General features: G+C 40.1%; 1 protein-coding gene across 5 annotated transcripts in view; it reads right to left on the reverse strand.

The window, feature by feature from the left end:
* Positions 1-20,836, reverse strand: part of LOC139763392 (uncharacterized) — a 228,827-nt gene that overhangs the window by 89,850 nt on the left and 118,141 nt on the right. For all 5 annotated transcript variants that reach the window (XM_071689436.1, XM_071689427.1, XM_071689409.1 and 2 more), the window contains 3 exons: positions 5,260-5,340; positions 3,405-3,945; positions 372-515 (listed from right to left, as the gene is read on the reverse strand). In XM_071689436.1, coding sequence (XP_071545537.1) covers positions 372-515; positions 3,405-3,945; positions 5,260-5,340 — 766 coding nt within the window. The remainder of the gene's footprint in view (positions 1-371; positions 516-3,404; positions 3,946-5,259; positions 5,341-20,836) is intronic.

Consider the following 20,836-nt stretch of genomic DNA (forward strand, 5'->3'; position numbering starts at 1 on the left):
CTCTTGACTTTCTGCTGCTATCTCTTATACGTCTCCCAGTTATTTGCACTCCTTCCCTGTATATGCCACTCATATACCTCTCTTTTGTCTTTAAATTTTCATTATAAAACTTAGAAACAACTCTTAGGGGGACTACTGCAAGCTCCAGTGTTGCATTACCATCAGTAGTAAGAAAATTGATTTATCAATGTGAGAAGTTCTTTGTTGAGCCTACTTTCAATCCACTAACCAGGGATGAATGAATAGTCAATTACAGCATAACCTCATGCAGATGGAGTCAAGTGACACACTGTCTTGGATTTAAGTAACTAAACAGTTCCCTGAAATTATAATAACAACTTTAGCAAATGAAGAATATCACTGCCACACACCTATAGTCCTTTCCATGTTGGGAGGAGTGCTGAAGAAATACCTCACGGTCATCATCAGCAAATACACAACCATTGAACATGCACTTAAAAACTTCTGGCGCAAGCTTGGTGATGAGAATCTTGAAGATGTCAGTTGGCTGATACCTGCAATAGATTTTATTAATACAAACTATCTGTCCAAGGTTATGCAAACAAGAAAACCTCTCAAGTTTCAAATCCTCTCAAGTATCAAATAATTTCCAGTCTTTCATATTTATTCACAAGAAAAATATTCATACTTATGTGGTAAGTATATCAAATAGAATAACTTTTAACTTTCTTTCCCTAAACCTTGAAGCTTTGGAACTATACTGTTTCATGTCTTTCCCAATAACCATGACCAGGCACTTTCTAGAAGACAAGCATTTCACTTCCTCAAAAATTCATAAATACTCTTCCTTATCTCTCCTTCTCCCTTTCATGAACCAATCTATATTTCAATTATGGCATGCCTTTGGTGTGGAGTTTTGTCAGTGACTGGAGCCTCTAATGTGGAAAAAAAAAATATTAGAACGTTTCTTCTCATATTTCAACCAATGCCCTTCACAGAACAGCTTACAAAATGATCCTCTGAAAAAAGATAAAATCTTTCTACTAATCAGCATCTTTTACAGTCACACAATACTTAGCTTCTTCTACCACCAGACAGTTTTTCTTGGTTTTTCCTTATACCTCCTTGTGACCTGTGGTCCCAACCAGCAGCCAAGGCTTCTTCAGGATAAGTGCAGGAGCCAAGATATATAGTCCTAGTTTTGCGAGGTTCAAGGTTCAATATTCTTTGATGATTATTCATACTAATTTTGTCACTGTATGGCAAACTGTTTTATACACTAATCTTCAGCTTTCTTGTAACCCTCATATACATGCACACTTCAAAACTATTAATGCCCATCTCCACAACTAAATTTAATCCATAAACATTCAATGACTCCTTTGTCTTTAATTCTACTCAAATTTGCAAAGGATGGTTAACATTTCTAAAGCTTCATAATTATTCACTTTTTGCAATAAGTTCAAAACTTAAACTGAACTGTTTCCATACAACATTCCACCTATGCAAATAAAACATTTCCACTACACACAAAAATTCTTCCAGCCAGCAGCCTCATCTATCTATAGCCCAACATAATTCACTCAATTCATCTATTCATCTCTTCTGTGGTGCACCTCTTCTTTTATCTTCAACCATAGCATAAAAAATCTTCATTAACTCATCATCTGCCATTTGTCCAATCCATATTCATTTGAATATAATCTGTACATCACCCCCACAAAAAAAAATGAGTGTGTGGCTTGCAACTGAATAGTCATGGAAATTTTTCTGACTGACCTCTAACCATCTTCAAACCTATTTTAACAGAAAACCACTTGTCACACTGATAACTGCAATACAAACATAGTTCTGATATATGAATCACTTAAAACTGAATGAAGATTATACAAACACAAACAATTTGTTCTGATTTGTTGCAACCATAATGCCCTGTGAACACTGTAGCCATAGTTTCTGTTGTCAACTATTTAACTGGAGCTCTAAAACTGTTGTACAACCACTGCACTAAATCTTCATTAAATCAAGCATTACTGTACTTTGATCAATATTACCATGCTATCTATCTATCTGATGCCCATTTCCTTTGGGAACTCCCTCAAGAGGGTTGGCTACGGCAAGTCTCCATAACTGTTGATGAACTCCAGATATTACCATATACAATGAAGAGACAGATATATGGGAACTTCCTACTGTAAACATATGATAATACATAGAACTTTTTAAATCATGCAAGAGTGCAAATGCTGTAGCATTTTGCATAGCATCTATTTGTCCATGCATCCAGATTTAATACAAACAAACAATATGGCATTTCCTCACATGCTTCACCTCCACCTACTGAATTTTTGGTCACATACTGAAAATTTTCTCACCTAAAATGGTATTCTGACACTGCTAACAAAAGTAAGGGCCAAGCATCCAATGCTTCTTACGGTGGCATGGAAAAACTGTGCTTCTTCCAGTGACATGGAAAAACTATGTCAAAGTAGAACTGGACATGCTTATGTAACGTACATGAAAGTGGTTGAGGTGCTGCAGACAGAGCACTTTAATTTGCCATATGATAATCATATTTAATGTATCCAAGTGCTCTTCACATAGAAATTATGGGAAGCAACAGGCAGAAATGGGCCAAGAGTCCAGGTGATAAGGTCTGGGACACCTGCAGAAAGGTTATGAGAGCAAAGGCAAAAATAATACCTGTACAACAGAGAGAGTATCAGCAACACTGCAGTAGACAACTAGGGATGGTTGAAGAAAGGTGATAGAAGGGGAGTTCAGAAGATTTTTTTTATTCAACTCTGGCTAAGAGATGGAAGAAAAGCCACCAAAGATAAGTGAGTGCAGCATTTCATACTGGGATGTATGAGGTTATGGAAAAGCTGCTTGCAATAAAAATTAATGCATCACCTTTAAAACACCTCCAGCTTTAGCAAAGAATATTCTGCAATGTTCATTACATAAAGCTTCAAGACAAGTGGAAGATACGGTTAAACCCAAAATGTTTATATTATTGCAGGGATGAAATGAGTTGTTCAGAAAATGAACGTTAGGAAACAAGATATAGGAGACAGTGTATCTCTATGCATAATCACTTCAATCAATAGTTCCTCTGAATCCTGCAACTGTACAATCTATAACACTATCAAGAGCTTTCATCACCATGAGAAATGCTTAAGCTTTATTGTTGCAACCATAATCCCTCATAAATACTATTCTGTCAGCAAAAATTGCTGCTTTTACATTTTTATCTCATCCACTTCAAATTACCCTTTTGAACACTACATACTCTAAGTATTAATTCATTAATTTCTTGAGTTCATAATATGAACTTACACACATGACATATGCTCAACATGTTTACCATGGAAATGACTGGTATAATAAAGTGGTAAAAATAAACCATGCTCAAAAAAAATTGAAAATCTATCAAAACTCACGCTTGAAAGATTGACTGCACAGGAACAGTTGGAGGGATCTTGGGAAGTGTAACCATCCCTGGAGGAGGAGGACGCTCACTCCGAGAACAATTGGCAGATGCTTCTTCTTCATCATCCTCATCAAGAGTAACTACAGATGGGTGGGGTTTATTTACTTCAGACACTTGTGAAGAACTTGAGACAGTTTCAGGAGGAGGCTGACAGGAGGCACCTACTACTTCAGGAGATGTATCAGCATTTCCCAGAATATGAGAAGTCGGTCCACTTTGTAATGACCCAGAAAAAGGTGTGATGCTTATTGATGGTGTTACACTGACTGGAGTTGTGCTTTTTCTGCTAGAAGCTGTTCCAGAAACAGAAATATGTGCCATACTCTCATTCACACTTGATGTAACAGCAGAGGATAAAGTGGTTCCAATTTTTACAAGTGAACTAACTGGGGCAGTGCTTGCTACTCCTTGCTCACTAGAAACTGTCAGTCTTTTTGGAGACTTTACTGCAGCTGAACTAGAAACGGCTTCACTTGATGCACCATCAAAATCTGAGGAAATAATACAAACAACCCGGAATTTACAGTAATCTACAGTAAGATGATGAAATATGACATTCAATGAAGGATAATAATATAACCATTTGTCAAACTTGAGTATTTCCTTGCTAGTCATACATAGGGATGTTAAAGAAAATATACATCTGCATGTAAGATATTACATTGAAAAATTAATCATAAAATAAATAAATAATTAAGCCACATTTAAAATTTGGTAAAGTGTGAAATGGAGAAAGTTAAATGACAATAATAATTATAATTTGGTTAAAGAGTCTAGCAGGGGAGAGAGATGGGCTGGTTGAATGGGAGTTCGTGAGGAGAGGACTGAGAAAAAGTGGAAAGTTTTAGATACCTGGAAATGTATATATATATGGCAGTAGATGGAAAGTCCACAAGGATGAAATATAAAAAGGGTTCATGAAAGGGAGAAAGAGACAAGGAAAACATTTAAAAATCTTAAGGGTAGGGTGTTTTAGAGTTCTAGAGTTCTTAGGTGTAGGGAAATAGTTATTATAATGACCTAACCTTTGAGCTACTAATAGCCACACCGTAACTATGTGACACAATAGCCAACCAAGTGTTTAGTTTATCACATTCACATGCCTTAGGGCACTTTCATAAGAATAAGTACCTATTTAGTTTGATTAAAGCATTTATGCTGCCTAAAAATGAGTAAAAAACTTCTCATACTTTGCAATTCCTATCAGAGGAGAATGATAATAGAAACTATAAAAGGGTAGGGTGTTTTAGAGTTCTAGAGTTCTTAGGTGTAGTGAAATACAGTTATTATAATGACCTAACCTTTGAGCTGCTAACAGCCACACAGTAACTATGTGACACAATAGCCAACCAAGTGTTTAGTTTATCACATTCACATGCCTTAGGGCACTTTCATAAGAATAAGTACATATTTAGTTTGATTAAAGCATTCATGCTGCCTAAAAATGAGTAAAAAAGCTTCTCATACTTTGCAATTCCCATCAGAAGAGAATGATAATAGAAACTATAAAAAATAACACACCTAGAATAAGAAGACAAATACTTTACTGAGGAAGTGGCTATTTATCCTAAGCTTGTCTACCAGAGATAAAAGAAGAATAAAAACTTTTCACATCATTAACATAAGAGAACTATAAAAATAATGTTAAGCAATAAGGGGATACTACACATTAGAAAAAGAATTTGCTTGCAGGTGTGCCATGACTAATATGTTGTTACATATGTAGTTTGATTATCAATAATGTTGGATTGATGAGTCAATACTGTTTAAGGAAAAGTATTTAAAAAAATAATTTACATACTAACCATCCCCAAACATTTGTGAGGCAACAGTTGGATCTAAGGTGCTCACACTCTCAATTCGTAAAAACCCCGGAACTTCTGAATCTGCAAAAAAATAAGAACATCAGTGAGGAATCATACCTATGTCTAGTTATCATATGCATCCATAATTTTGTAATAATAATATCCTTCCATCCTTTTCTCAAATAAATTATCAAACTTCTATATTACATGCTACAAACCTTAAAACATTATATAAATATATATATATTTTTTATTTTATATTTTGCTTTGTCGCTGTCTCCCGCGTTTGCGAGGTAGCACAAGGAAACAGACGAAAGAAATGGCCCAACCCACCCCCATACACATTATATACATGTATATACATGCACGTCTACACACGCAATTATACATACCTATACATCTCAATGTACACATATATATACACACACAGACATATACATATATACACATGTACATAATTCATAGTCTGCCTTTATTTATTCCCATCGCCACCTCGCCATATACATACATCCACACACGCAAATATACATACCTACACAGCTTTCCATGGTTTACCCCAGACGCTTCACATGCCCTGATTCAATCCACTGACAGCACGTCAACCCCGGTATACCACATCGATCCAATTCACTCTATTCCTTGCCCTCTCCTTTCACCCTCCTGCATGTTCAGGCCCCGATCACACAAAATCTTTTTCACTCCATCTTTCCACCTCCAATTTGGTATCCCACTTCTCCTCGTTCCCTCCACCTCCGACACATATATCCTCTTGGTCAATCTTTCCTCACTCATTCTCTCCATGTGCCCAAACCATTTCAAAACACCCTCTTCTGCTCTCTCAACCACGCTCTTTTTATTTCCACACATCTCTCTTACCCTTACGTTACTTACTCGATCAAACCACCTCACACCACACATTGTCCTCAAACATCTCATTTCCAGCACATCCATCCTCCTGCGCACAACTCTATCCATAGCCCATGCCTCGCAACCATACAACATTGTTGGAACCACTATTCCTTCAAACATACCAATTTTTGCTTTACGAGATAATGTTCTCGACTTCCACACATTCTTCAAGGCTCCCAGAATTTTCGCCCCCTCCCCCATCCTATGATCCACTTCCGCTTCCATGGTTCCATCAGCTGCCAGATCCACTCATTGATATCTAAAACACTTTACTTCCTCCAGTTTTTCTCCATTCAAACTTACCTCCCAATTGACTTGACAATCAACCCTACTGTACCTAATAACCTTGCTCTTATTCACATTTACTCTTAACTTTCCTCTTTCACATACTTTACCAAACTCAGTCACCAGCTTCTGCAGTTTCTCACATGAATCAGCCACCAGCGCTGTATCATCAGCGAACAACAACTGACTCACTTCCCAAGCTCTCTCATCCACAACAGACTTCATACTTGCCCCTCTTTCACCTCCCTAACAACCCCATCCATAAACAAATTAAACAACCATAGAGACATCACACACCCCTGCCGCAAACCTACATTCACTGAGAACCAATCACTTTCCTCTCTTCCTACACGTACACATGCCTTACATCCTCGATAAAAACTTTTCACTGCTTCTAACAACTTGCCTCCCACACCATATATTCTTAATACCTTCCACAGAGCATCTCTATCAACTCTTATCATATGCCTTCTCCAGATCCATAAATGCTACATACAAATCCATTTGCTTTTCTAAGTATTTCTCACATACATTCTTCAAAGCAAACACCTGATCCACACATCCTCTACCACTTCTGAAACCACACTGCTCTTCCCCAATCTGATGCTCTGTACATGCCTTCACCCTCTCAATCAATACCCTCCCATATAATTTACCAGGAATACTCAACAAGCTTATACCTCTGTAATTATATATATATATACATATACACATACATATTTTTTTTTTTTTTTTTTTTTTTTTTTTATACTTTGTCGCTGTCTCCCGCGTTTGCGAGGTAGCGCAAGGAAACAGACGAAAGAAATGGCCCAACCCCCCCCCCCCATACACATGTACATACACACGTCCACACACGCAAATATACATACCTACACCGCTTTCCATGGTTTACCCCAGACGCTTCACATGCCTTGGTTCAATCCACTGACAGCACGTCAACCCCGGTATACCACATCGCTCCAATTCACTCTATTCCTTGCCCTCCTTTCACCCTCCTGCATGTTCAGGCCCCGATCACACAAAATCTTTTTCACTCCATCTTTCCACCTCCAATTTGGTCTCCCTCTTCTCCTCGTTCCCTCCACCTCCGACACATATATCCTCTTGGTCAATCTTTCCTCACTCATTCTCTCCATGTGCCCAAACCATTTCAAAACACCCTCTTCTGCTCTCTCAACCACGCTCTTTTTATTTCCACACATCTCTCTTACCCTTACGTTACTTACTCGATCAAACCACCTCACACCACACATTGTCCTCAAACATCTCATTTCCAGCACATCCATCCTCCTGCGCACAACTCTATCCATAGCCCACGCCTCGCAACCATACAGCATTGTTGGAACCACTATTCCTTCAAACATACCCATTTTTGCTTTCCGAGATAATGCTCTCGACTTCCACACATTTTTCAAGGCTCCCAAAATTTTCGCCCCCTCCCCCACCCTATGATCCACTTCCGCTTCCATGGTTCCATCCGCTGACAGATCCACTCCCAGATATCTAAAACACTTCACTTCCTCCAGTTTTTCTCCATTCAAACTCACCTCCCAATTGACTTGACCCTCAACCGTACTGTACCTAATAACCTTGCTCTTATTCACATTTACTCTTAATATATATATTTTTTTTTTATTTATTATACTTTGTCGCTGTCTCCCGCGTTTGCGAGGTAGCGCAAGGAAACAGACGAAAGAAATGGCCCAACCCCCCCCCATACACATGTATATACATACGTCCACACACGCAAATATACATACCTACACAGCTTTCCATGGTTTACCCCAGACGCTTCACATGCCTTGATTCAATCCACTGACAGCACGTCAACCCCGGTATACCACATCGATCCAATTCACTCTATTCCTTGCCCTCCTTTCACCCTCCTGCATGTTCAGGCCCCGATCACACAAAATCTTTTTCACTCCATCTTTCCACCTCCAATTTGGTCTCCCTCTTCTCCTCGTTCCCTCCACCTCCGACACATATATCCTCTTGGTCAATCTTTCCTCACTCATTCTCTCCATGTGCCCAAACCACTTCAAAACACCCTCTTCTGCTCTCTCAACCACGCTCTTTTTATTTCCACACATCTCTCTTACCCTTACGTTACTCACTCGATCAAACCACCTCACACCACACATTGTCCTCAAACATCTCATTTCCAGCACATCCATCCTCCTGCGCACAACTCTATGCATAGCCCACGCCTCGCAACCATACAACATTGTTGGAACCACTATTCCTTCAAACATACCCATTTTTGCTTTCCGAGATAATGTTCTCGACTTCCACACATTCTTCAAGGCCCCCAGAATTTTCGCCCCCTCCCCCACCCTATGATCCACTTCCGCTTCCATGGTTCCATCAGCTGCCAGATCCACTCCCAGATATCTAAAACACTTCACTTCCTCCAGTTTTTCTCCATTCAAACTCACCTCCCAATTGACTTGACCCTCAACCCTACTGTACCTAATAACCTTGCTCTTATTCACATTTACTCTTAACTTTCTTCTTCCACACACTTTACCAAACTCAGTCACCAGCTTCTGCAGTTTCTCACAGGAATCAGCCACCAGCACTGTATCATCAGCGAACAACAACTGACTCACTTCCCAAGCTCTCTCATCCCCAACAGATTTCATACTTGCCCCTCTTTCCAAAACTCTTGCATTTACCTCCCTAACAACCCCATCCATAAACAAATTAAACAACCATGGAGACATCACACACCCCTGCCGCAAACCTACATTCACTGAGAACCAATCACTTTCCTCTTCCTACACGTACACATGCCTTACATCCTCGATAAAAACTTTTCACTGCTTCTAACAACTTTCCTCCCACACCATATATTCTTAATACCTTCCACAGAGCATCTCTATCAACTCTATCATATGCCTTCTCCAGATCCATAAATGCTACATACAAATCCATTTGCTTTTCTAAGTATTTCTCACATACATTCTTCAAAGCAAACACCTGATCCACACATCCTCTACCACTTCTGAAACCACACTGCTCTTCCCCAATCTGATGCTCTGTACATGCCTTCACCCTCTCAATCAATACCCTCCCATATAATTTACCAGGAATACTCAACAAACTTATACCTCTGTAATTTGAGCACTCACTCTTATCCCCTTTGCCTTTGCACAATGGCACTATGCACGCATTCCACCAATCCTCAGGCACCTCACCATGAGTCATACATACATTAAATAACCTTACCAACCAGTCAACAATACAGTCACCCCCTTTTTTAATAAATTCCACTGCAATACCATCCAAACCTGCTGCCTTGCCGGCTTTCATCTTCCGCAAAGCTTTCACTACCTCTTCTCTGTTTACCAAATCATTTTCCCTAACCCTCTCACTTTGCACACCACCTCGACCAAAACACCCTATATCTGCCACTCTATCATCAAACACATTCAACAAACCTTCAAAATACTCACTCCATCTCCTTCTCACATCACCACTACTTGTTATCACCTCCCCATTTGCGCCCTTCACTGAAGTTCCCATTTGCTCCCTTGTCTTACGCACTTTATTTACCTCCTTCCAGATCATCTTTTTATTCTCCCTAAAATTTAATGATACTCTCTCACCCCAACTCTCATTTGCCCTTTTTTTCACCTCTTGCACCTTTCTCTTGACCTCCTGTCTCTTTCTTTTATACATCTCCCACTCAATTGCATTTTTTCCCTGCAAAAATCGTCCAAATATATCTTTCTTTCTTTTAAACTATTCGCCATTTCCCGCGTTAGCGAGGTAGCGTTAAGAACAGAGGACTGGGCCTTTTTTGGAATATCCTCACCTGGCCCCCTCTGTTCCTCCTTTGGAAAATTAAAAAAAAAAACGAGAGGGAAGGATTTCCAGCCCCCCGCTCCCTCCCCTTTTAGTCGCCCTCTACGACACGCAGGGAATACGTGGGAAGTATTCTTAATCCCCTATCCCCTGGGATATATATATACATATATATATATATGGAACCATGGAAGCGGAAGTGGATCATAGGGTGGGGGAGGGGCGAAAATTCTGGGAGCCTTGAAGAATGTGTGGAAGTCGAGAACATTATCTCGGAAAGCAAAAATGGGTATGTTTGAAGGAATAGTGGTTCCAACAATGTTGTATGGTTGCGAGGCGTGGGCTATGGATAGAGTTGTGCGCAGGAGGATGGATGTGCTGGAAATGAGATGTTTGAGGACAATGTGTGGTGTGAGGTGGTTTGATCGAGTAAGTAACGTAAGGGTAAGAGAGATGTGTGGAAATAAAAAGAGCGTGGTTGAGAGAGCAGAAGAGGGTGTTTTGAAATGGTTTGGGCACATGGAGAGAATGAGTGAGGAAAGATTGACCAAGAGGATATATGTGTCGGAGGTGGAGGGAACGAGGAGAAGAGGGAGACCAAATTGGAGGTGGAAAGATGGAGTGAAAAAGATTTTGTGTGATCGGGGCCTGAACATGCAGGAGGGTGAAAGGAGGGCAAGGAATAGAGTGAATTGGAGCGATGTGGTATACCAGGGTTGACGTGCTGTCAGTGGATTGAATCAAGGCATGTGAAGCGTCTGGGGTAAACCATGGAAAGCTGTGTAGGTATGTATATTTGCGTGTGTGGACGTATGTATATACATGTGTATGGGGGTGGGTTGGGCCATTTCTTTCGTCTGTTTCCTTGCGCTACCTCGCAAACGCGGGAGACAGCGGGAAAAAAAAAAAAAAAAAAAAATTTCTTTCATACTATTCAGCATTTCCTGCATTGGTGAGGTAGCATTAAGAACAGAGGACTGGGCCTTTGAGGAGATATCCTCACCTTGCCCCCTTCTCTGTTTCTTCTTTTTTTGGGGAAAAAAAAAAAGGAGGGAAGGATTTCCAGCCCCCTGCTCCCTCCCCTTTTAGTCGCCTTCTACGACATGCAGGGAATACGTGGGAAGTATTCTTTCTCCCCTATCCCCAGGGATAATGTGTGTGTGTGTGTATATATATATATATATATATATATATATATATATATATATATATATATATTTTTCTTTCTTTTTCTTTCAAACTATTCGCCATTTCCCGCATTAGCGAGGTAGCGTTAAGAACAGAGGACTGGGCCTTTGAGGGAATACCCTCACCTGGCCCAATTCTCTGTTCCTTCTTTTGGAAAAAAAAAAAAAAAAAAAAAAAAAAAAAAAAAAAAAAAAAAAAAAAAACGAGAGGGGAGGATTTCCAGCCCCCCGCTCCCTCCCCTTTTAGTCGCCTTCTACGACACGCAGGGAATACGTGGGAAGTATTCTTAATCCCCTATCCCCAGGGATAAATATATATATATATATATATATATATATATATATATATATATATATATATATATATATATATATATATATATATATATTTTTTTTATACTTTGTCGCAGTCTCCCGCGTTTGCGAGGTAGCGCAAGGAAACAGACGAAAGAAATGGCCCAACCCCCCCCATACACATGTATATACATACGTCCACACACGCAAATATACATACCTACACAGCTTTCCATGGCTTACCCCAGACGCTTCACATGCCTTGATTCAATCCACTGACAGCACGTCAACCCCGGTATACCACATCGCTCCAATTCACTCTATTCCTTGCCCTCCTTTCACCCTCCTGCATGTTCAGGCCCCGATCACACAAAATCTTTTTCACTCCATCTTTCCACCTCCAATTTGGTCTCCCTCTTCTCCTTGCTCCCTCCACCTCCGACACATATATCCTCTTGGTCAATCTTTCCTCACTCATCCTCTCCATGTGCCCAAACCACTTCAAAACACCCTCTTCTGCTCTCTCAACCACGCTCTTTTTATTTCCACACATCTCTCTTACCCTTACGTTACTCACTCGATCAAACCACCTCACACCACACATTGTCCTCAAACATCTCATTTCCAGCACATCCATCCTCCTGCGCACAACTCTATCCATAGCCCGCGCCTCGCAACCATACAACATTGTTGGAACCACTATTCCTTCAAACATACCCATTTTTGCTTTCCGAGATAATGTTCTCGACTTCCACACATTCTTCAAGGCCCCCAGAATTTTCGCCCCCTCCCCCACCCTATGATCCACTTCCGCTTCCATGGTTTTAGATCTGGCAGCGGATATATATATATATACATATATAGTATATATAGTATAAATATATATAGTATGTAATGCACCAAAACCACAGCTCTCTTTCCACATCTAGGCCCCACAAAACTTTCCATGGTTTACCCCAGACGTTTCACATGCCCTGGTTCAATCCATTGACAGCACATCCACAATGGTATACCACATCGTTCCAATTCACTCTATTCCTTGCACACCTTTCACCCTCCTGTATGTTCAGGCCCCTATCGCTCAAAATCTTTTTCACTCCATCCCTCCACCTCTAATTTGGTCTCCCACTTCTCCTCGCTCCCTCCACCTCTGACACATATATCCTCTTTGTTAATCTTTCCTCACTCATTCTCTCTATGTAACCAAACCATTTCAACACACCCTCTTCTGCTACCTCAACCATACTCGTTACCACACATCTCTCTTACCCTTTCATGTCTTACTCGACCAAACCACCTCACACCACATATTGTCCTCAAACATCTCATTTCCAATACATCCACCCTCCTCCACACAACCCTACCTATAGCTCATGCCTCACAAGCATAAAACACTGCTGGAACCACTATTCCTTCAAACATACCCATTTTTGGTCTCTGAGATAATGTTCTCGCCTTCCACACATTCTTCAATGGTCCCAGAACCTTCGCCCCCTCTCCCAGCCTGTGACTCACTTCAGCTTCCATTGTTCCATTCACTGCAAAATCCACTCCCAGTTATCTAAAACACTTCACTTCCTCCAGTTTTTCTCCATTCAAACTTACCTACCAATTTACTTGTCCCTCAACCCTAATGAACCTAATAACCTTGCTCTTATTCACATTTACTCTCAGCTTTCTTCTTTTGCACACTTCAACAAACTCAAGTCACCAACTTCTGCAGTTTCTCACCCGAATCAACCACCAGCGTTGTATCATCAGGGAACAACAACTGACTCACTTCACCTAACCTACAAGAGGTACACTAAAAGGTAAAAGTCACATTTCACATCGCTGGATCATTGAAAATACAGTCTTGCCAAAGAACTCACGCCTAAGGAGTCAATATTTCCTTGCTACTGGTAGTAGCTGAGCCTTGGGATGATGTTGCCTTTAAAAAAGTCTTGGATAACACCAGGACTCTTTCATAGAATGTGGTCCTGGGGAAATTGCAAAATTATACGAGTCTGGAAAAGTGTGTGAAAGGGCAAAGTTGAGAGTAAAAGTGAATAAGAGCAAGGTTATTAGGTTCAGTATGGTTGAGGGACAAGTCAATTGGGATGTTAGTTTGAATGGAAAAAATTGGAGGAAGTGAAGTGCTTCTGATATCTGGGAGTGGACTTAGCAGTGAATGGAACCATGGAAGTGGTAATGAGTCACAGGGCGGGGGAAGGGGTGAAGATTCTGGGAGCGATGAAGAATGTGTGGAAGGAGAGAATGTTACCTTATAGAGCAAAAATGGATAAGTTTGAAGGAAAACATTATATATCCATCAAAAATCACATTTCCAGATGAACATGAGTTACTCTCTCCTACTTACACTCTGGATGTCATCCATTACTACAACACAGCAAACACTGCTTCTACATATCCCAAGACCCTTTATACCCATAATGCAACTACCTTAAAGAAGACACAGAGCACTTAATACTCAGTGGCTCTGCACTCTCTGCACATAAACACACAAAATCTCAAAACATTATGCCCTGTGGTCCTGGCCAATGAAAATGGCCAGCTTCCTTCTGGAACTCCCTCAAGTGGGTGGCCATGGCAATAGTCTCCATAACTAGTGAACTCCTGTGCCAGATGGCAAGTTTAGCACAAGTGTTTGGAAAGGCTCCCACCTAATGTTCCTACAAACTACTTCTACCTAATGTTCCTGCCCAATGCTCTTACCAACTACTACTACTTAATGTTTCTATCTAAAGCTCAGACCTAAGTGTTCCTACCAAGTACTTTTATTTATTTCTCCTACCATTTTGCCAAAAGCAGTGCTAGCAAATAGCACTCACCACAAGAAAACCTAGAGTTACGAAGAATGATCTGCATGGGTTAAGTGCTGTCAAGTGTTATGTATGACAAGGAGAGATTGTATGTTTCTGGAGAAAATGCCAGAAGTCCACGTTGGGTATATAAGTGAGTATATATACCTTACATCACCTTGAAAGAATCCTGAAGTTACATCTGGACCCCTTTTCCAGGATCTCCTGTAGCCCTATGGCTGCGCTACTTCCAGTAGCAGGGAACGGATGAACTTTGCAGTAACTTCTTCGATGACACTGTATTCCCAATAATACAGTTTTGCCAAAGGTGACTGTGTCACTTGCAGTGCAAGCTCAAGTAAACAAAACAACAACCTAGAAATACAGTCCAGTTCACAGTGCTAACTACAACATAATCAACATATACATACCTTCCCCCTCCACATGACCCTACAGATACATTCCCTAACTGTAAAATCATCATTCTCAGCACCTATCTATGAGGTTGACAGTTGTATAGTGGTGGTGGGAGGTGATTGTTGGTTTTGGTTGTGGATGACAGTTGTAGTGGTTCATTGTTGTTGTTGATGATGATGATGTTATGAGTGATAGCAGTTGTTGGCAGATGGTCATGGCAGAGGTTGGTGGCTGTAGTGAAATAAAGCGTATGGTTAAGCAGTAAAGCATACATATTAGAAAGAAACAAACATCATCTCCCAGTCTTTTATAGGAGTTGATATCTTTCCCTCTCCTTTATCAGTAGCTGTCAGATATGTGATATATGTCATCCTAGCAACCATAATCAATTTAGTGTATCTTTTATTACTTTTGAATGTTGATGGTTGTTGTTTTGTTGTTGTTGTTATTGTTGTTATTGTTACTGTTGTGGTGGTGGTGGTGTTAAAAGCACTGATGGATAGTGGTGATAATGACAAATGGAAAAGGTGGTGCTAGTTGTGATGGTGGTGGTGATTGGCAGTGTAGTGGGATGGTTGCTAATTATGGTGGTGATGGAGGTGCTTGTTTGTGATGATGGCGGTGCTCCAAATACATTAAGAAAAACAGATTTTTTTTTCAATCTAAAACAAAGGTGACAAGTGGTACAGGATGGGCAAATTATCATCAATAGTAACCTATCTAAGCTGACTCTACATCTGTATAACTCAGAGACTTTTGTTTAGTAATTAAGATAACTTTAAGAGCAATAGTTAGTGTGTTATTTAAGCCTCCAGTCCCAAACCCTGCATCTGCAGTAAAAACTAGTGAATTGAAGTTCATGAAACTGAGAATCACCAGATTTCTCTGTTCCTATCTTGCAATATTCATGACACCTCGAATTTACTCAGTATTCAGTATTAGTACAATACATCATATGTTAATTCTGTTCAACACAAATGTGAAATAATCTGTATTAACTTATGTTACAGCCTACAAATATCAAAAGCTGTATGGGGTTGTGGTGGAAAGACTGAGTGAGTGTAACGGAGGAGCACTAGGGTCACTCAGTGGCTACTTTCCTCCAATCCTACATTGCCACCTCTACCACCTTATCTAGGTCAATCATGAGAATGATTGTCTGCTGTCAGTGCAACTCTTACTATCAGTTTTTTATACAAATGAGGTGGAATCCATATCACTGAAAAAAAGTTACAAAAGTTCATTCATTAAGTAGGAGAGTCATTTCCAGAATTTTTTTTATAACATTTCTCTTCTGATATATTTGTATTCGAGTAAAATTTATTAATATTCAATGCTCAAAATGTGGTAAAATCAAACAGAAAGACATCATTATCCCTTACCAAACAAACAGGTCCCTAGAGAGGGAGGCGGGCAGTGGTGGTCACCCTTACCTCCTCCCACATGGCCCCCAACACGACACTTCCAACTTTACTTACTGGATAAGCTCTTTACTTTTTGAGCAATAAAATCATTCTTGTGAAGTACAATCTGCTGAGTTCAGTATCACTTGACAATGTGGTTGCATAATTTCATTCATTATACATTGGAGATGTTTTCAGGAAAAAACTAGCAAAATATGTCACTGAAAATTCAGCATACCAAACAAGGCCAGTGTCCCTTCATACATTCCTGGTTGATCTCAAGGAATTTCACCGATATCTTGACCATATTGCATACTGTATTACCATCTTCACACTCCAACAAAGACTTCATCACTAGCCTTCCCCAACATGTCCAAGTACCCTTGCTTCTACTAATAAATGCTCTTCTTGGCTTTTGTACAGTTTTCATAAAGAACACTTATAAATAATATTCACATTTAACACCGTTTACTTACATACACTAAACACTTTCCTCTTTGGAAAAATGACTTAGAGAATAAGAACTCGGAACACAATCAAAATGCCATTAGGTCAAAAAGTACATATTACGTTTGTGGAGAAGCAAAATGCCGATTTCAGATCAGGAACTCGTAAAAATCACATTACCACAAACAGTACGTAGGCTTACAAAAAATCATCAAATAGAAAATACTAAAATAGTTAATAGCGAAGAAAACTTGTAGAAACTCAGGTGTGAAAGAACAAATACCATTATTTCTTCTTATAAATTAAGAGTTAAGCATTCCTTGTTTTGGAAAAAAAATCCAGGTTGGTCACTACTAAGTATGAGAAGTACATGGGTGGTGGTGGATGTTATGGGTTGCACTGGGTGCATCAATCTTTGCTTGGGTTGCCATTAATGCCAAGCCGACAGATCATATAGTGTGTCCAAAACCAATATTGTGACAGGGAATTACAAGTGTATATTTAGGCCAAGACCACCCTATGCAGGATTAGATTGATATCAACATCACTAAAAGGGTTCATAGTAAACATTACAGATATTATTGTGATATTCACTTTTAAGTAATATGAAAAGTGTCAATGATTGTTTTCTTTCTTTTAAGAAACAGCATTTTTACACAAATAATACAGAGCAAGGCAAAGAAAAACTGAGACAAGAGGAAGACCTAACACTGTAACTGGCTGGGTCACATTATAATGCTACGCTTTGAGCAGCTGAGACAGACTATAATGCCACACTACGACTACCTAAAAGGCATAATAATGCTGCACTGTGAAAGATGGGAAATTTCACCTTTTCTCACTACCTTTCAGGATTTATTTTCTACATATTTGCCATTTCCCGCATTTGCAAGGTAGCATTGAGAACAGAGGACTGAGCCTTAGAGGTAATATCCTCACTTGGCCTCCTTCTCTGTTCCTTTTTTGGGAAAAGTAAAAAAAACGCGAGGGGAGAATTTCCAACCCCGTGCTCCATCCCCTTTTAGTCACCTTCTACGACACGCAGGGAATACGAAGGAAGTATTCTTTCTCCCTTATCCCTAGGGATACATCCTGCGCGTCGTAGAAGGCAACTAAAAGGGGGAGGGAGAAGGGGGCTGGAAATCCTCTCCTCGTTTTTCAATTCTTCAAGAGAAGGAACAGAGAAGGGGGCCGAGTGAGGACATTCCTTCTATGGCTCAGTCCTGTGTTCTTAACGCTACCTCGCTAATGCGGGAAATAGCAAATATGTATGAAATATATATATATATATATATATATATATATATATATATATATATATATATATATACATTTTTTTTTTATTTTGCTTTGTCGCTGTCTCCCGCATTTGCGAGGTAGCGCAAGGAAACAGAAGAAAGAAATGGCCCAACCCACCCCCATACACATGTATATACACACACGTCCACACACGCAAAAATACATACCTATACATCTCAATGTACACACATATATACACACACAGACACATACATATATAGCCATGCACACATTTCACACTGTCTGCCTTTATTCATTCCCATCGCCATCTCGCCACACATGGAATACCATCCCCCTCCCCCCTCATGTGTGCGAGGTAGCGCTAGGAAAAGATAACAAAGGCCCCATTCGTTCACACTCAGTCTCCAGCTGTCCTGCAATAATGCCCGAAACCACAGCTCCCTTTCCACATCCAGGCCCCACACAACTTTCCAAGGTTTACCCCAGACGCTCCACATGCCCTGATTCAATCCACTGACAGCACGTCAACCCCGGTATACCACATCTATCCAATATATATATATATATATATATATATATATATTTATATATTTATATATATATATTTTTTTTTCGGTCTCCCGCGTTTGCGAGGTAGCGCAAGGAAACAGACGAAAGAAATGGCCCAACCCACCCCCATACACATGTATATACATACATCCACACACACAAATATACATACCTACACAGCTTTCCATGGTTTACCCCAGACGCTTCACATGCCCTGATTCAATCCACTGACAGCATGTCAACCCCTGTATACCACATCGCTCCAATTCACTCTATTCCTTGCCCTCCTTTCACCCTCCTGCATGTTCAGGCCCCGATCACACAAAATCTTTTTCACTCCATCTTTCCACCTCCAATTTGGTCTCCCTCTTCTCCTCGTTCCCTCCACCTCCGACACATATATCCTCTTGGTCAATCTTTCCTCACTCATTCTCTCCATGTGCCCAAACCATTTCAAAACACCCTCTTCTGCTCTCTCAACCACGCTCTTTTTATTTCCACACATCTCTCTTATCCTTACGTTACTTACTCGATCAAACCACCTCACACCACACATTGTCCTCAAACATCTCATTTCCAGCACATCCATCCTCCTGCGCACAACTCTATCCATAGCCCACGCCTCGCAACCATACAGCATTGTTGGAACCACTATTCCTTCAAACATACCCATTTTTGCTTTCCGAGATAATGTTCTCGACTTCCACACATTCTTCAAGGCTCCCAGAATTTTCGCCCCCTCCCCCACCCTATGATCACTTCCGCTTCCATGGTTCCATCCGCTGACAGATCCACTCCCAGATATCTAAAACACTTCACTTCCTCCAGTTTTTCTCCATTCAAACTCACCTCCCAATTGACTTGACCCTCAACCCTCCTGTACCTAATAACCTTGCTCTTATTCACATCTACTCTTAACTTTCTTCTTTTACACACTTTACCAAACTCAGTCACCAGCTTCTGCAGTTTCTCACATGAATCAGCCATCAGTGCTGTATCATCAGAGAACAACAACTGACTCACTTCCCAAGCTCTCTCATCCCCAACAGACTGCATACTTGCCCCTCTTTCCAAAACTCTTGTATTCACCTCCATAACAACCCCATCCATAAACAAATTAAACAACCATGGAGACGTGGGCCATATGTACAGCACTGGCAATTCTTATTTCCATGACCATTATGTACAAGTAAAATAACACAATCCAGCACCGCAGTAGAGAGCTGTTAAATGGTTTTCATAAGAAAAGGTAATGTACTTACCACAGCAGTTGTTGATGGTACACTGTTACAGTACCTGTAGAGAACTGTAGCACTCGTGGGGGTGAGGGTGACCATGGTGGTGAAAGAGGTTGGAGGTGATGGTGGAGATACTGTACTGAGGCAAAGGATTCCACTTAAACAATACTAGAGCATCTACTATAACATATTCACATATCTACTTCCTGCCCTAGGAGTCCCTTCCTTTCTATATCTATGAGGTTTCTGGAGCACTTGGGAAGCAGGATATACACACCAGTCAGAACCATAGGTCATAACGTTCTGTATCACAATGCACTTAAATATCCTCTTAACGTACACAACATTTACAAGATGTTGGACTAAACACACAGTGCACAGTTTTATTTTTCTATAAGGTGCTGGACTAAACACACAGTGCTCAGTTATATTTTTCCATTTCTGTATCATAGTACACTTAAATATCCACAAATGTACACAATATTTATAAGGTGCTGTACTAAATACACAGGGCAATTATTTTTCTACTACCAGCTTCAAAGACAATCCACAGTCATGTTTTTCCAAGAGTTCCAATTTCACTTTAGCAATATTTGCTTTTAGCTCTTAAAGAGTTGATGATATTTCACCTCTGGAAGCCATAACAAAAAATACTAAAATCAGCAAGAAGGCAAAACACCACATGAATTTGCTATGAAAGCAAAAAGTGAGTTTTACGAGACAAAAATGTCACAACTCATAGCATGTGGGTTAAAAGAAAGACGTTGACAGCTTGGCCGACACAAAAGGACTAACCGATCCTAAGAGTATCCACTGAGGCGAAAATGAATGAACCTTTATGTAATACTGTACGGCACTGTATACAGCATTATAATTATACTGATACTTTATTACAGTGAAATATTTACTTTTAGAGAATATATTACTTTCCTTAGATATAAATGAGGTGGATTCCATGCCAATGAGAAAACAATATT

This window comes from Panulirus ornatus, chromosome 3 (genome assembly GCF_036320965.1).
Source record: "Panulirus ornatus isolate Po-2019 chromosome 3, ASM3632096v1, whole genome shotgun sequence".
NCBI classification, from domain to species: Eukaryota; Metazoa; Arthropoda; class Malacostraca; order Decapoda; family Palinuridae; genus Panulirus; species Panulirus ornatus.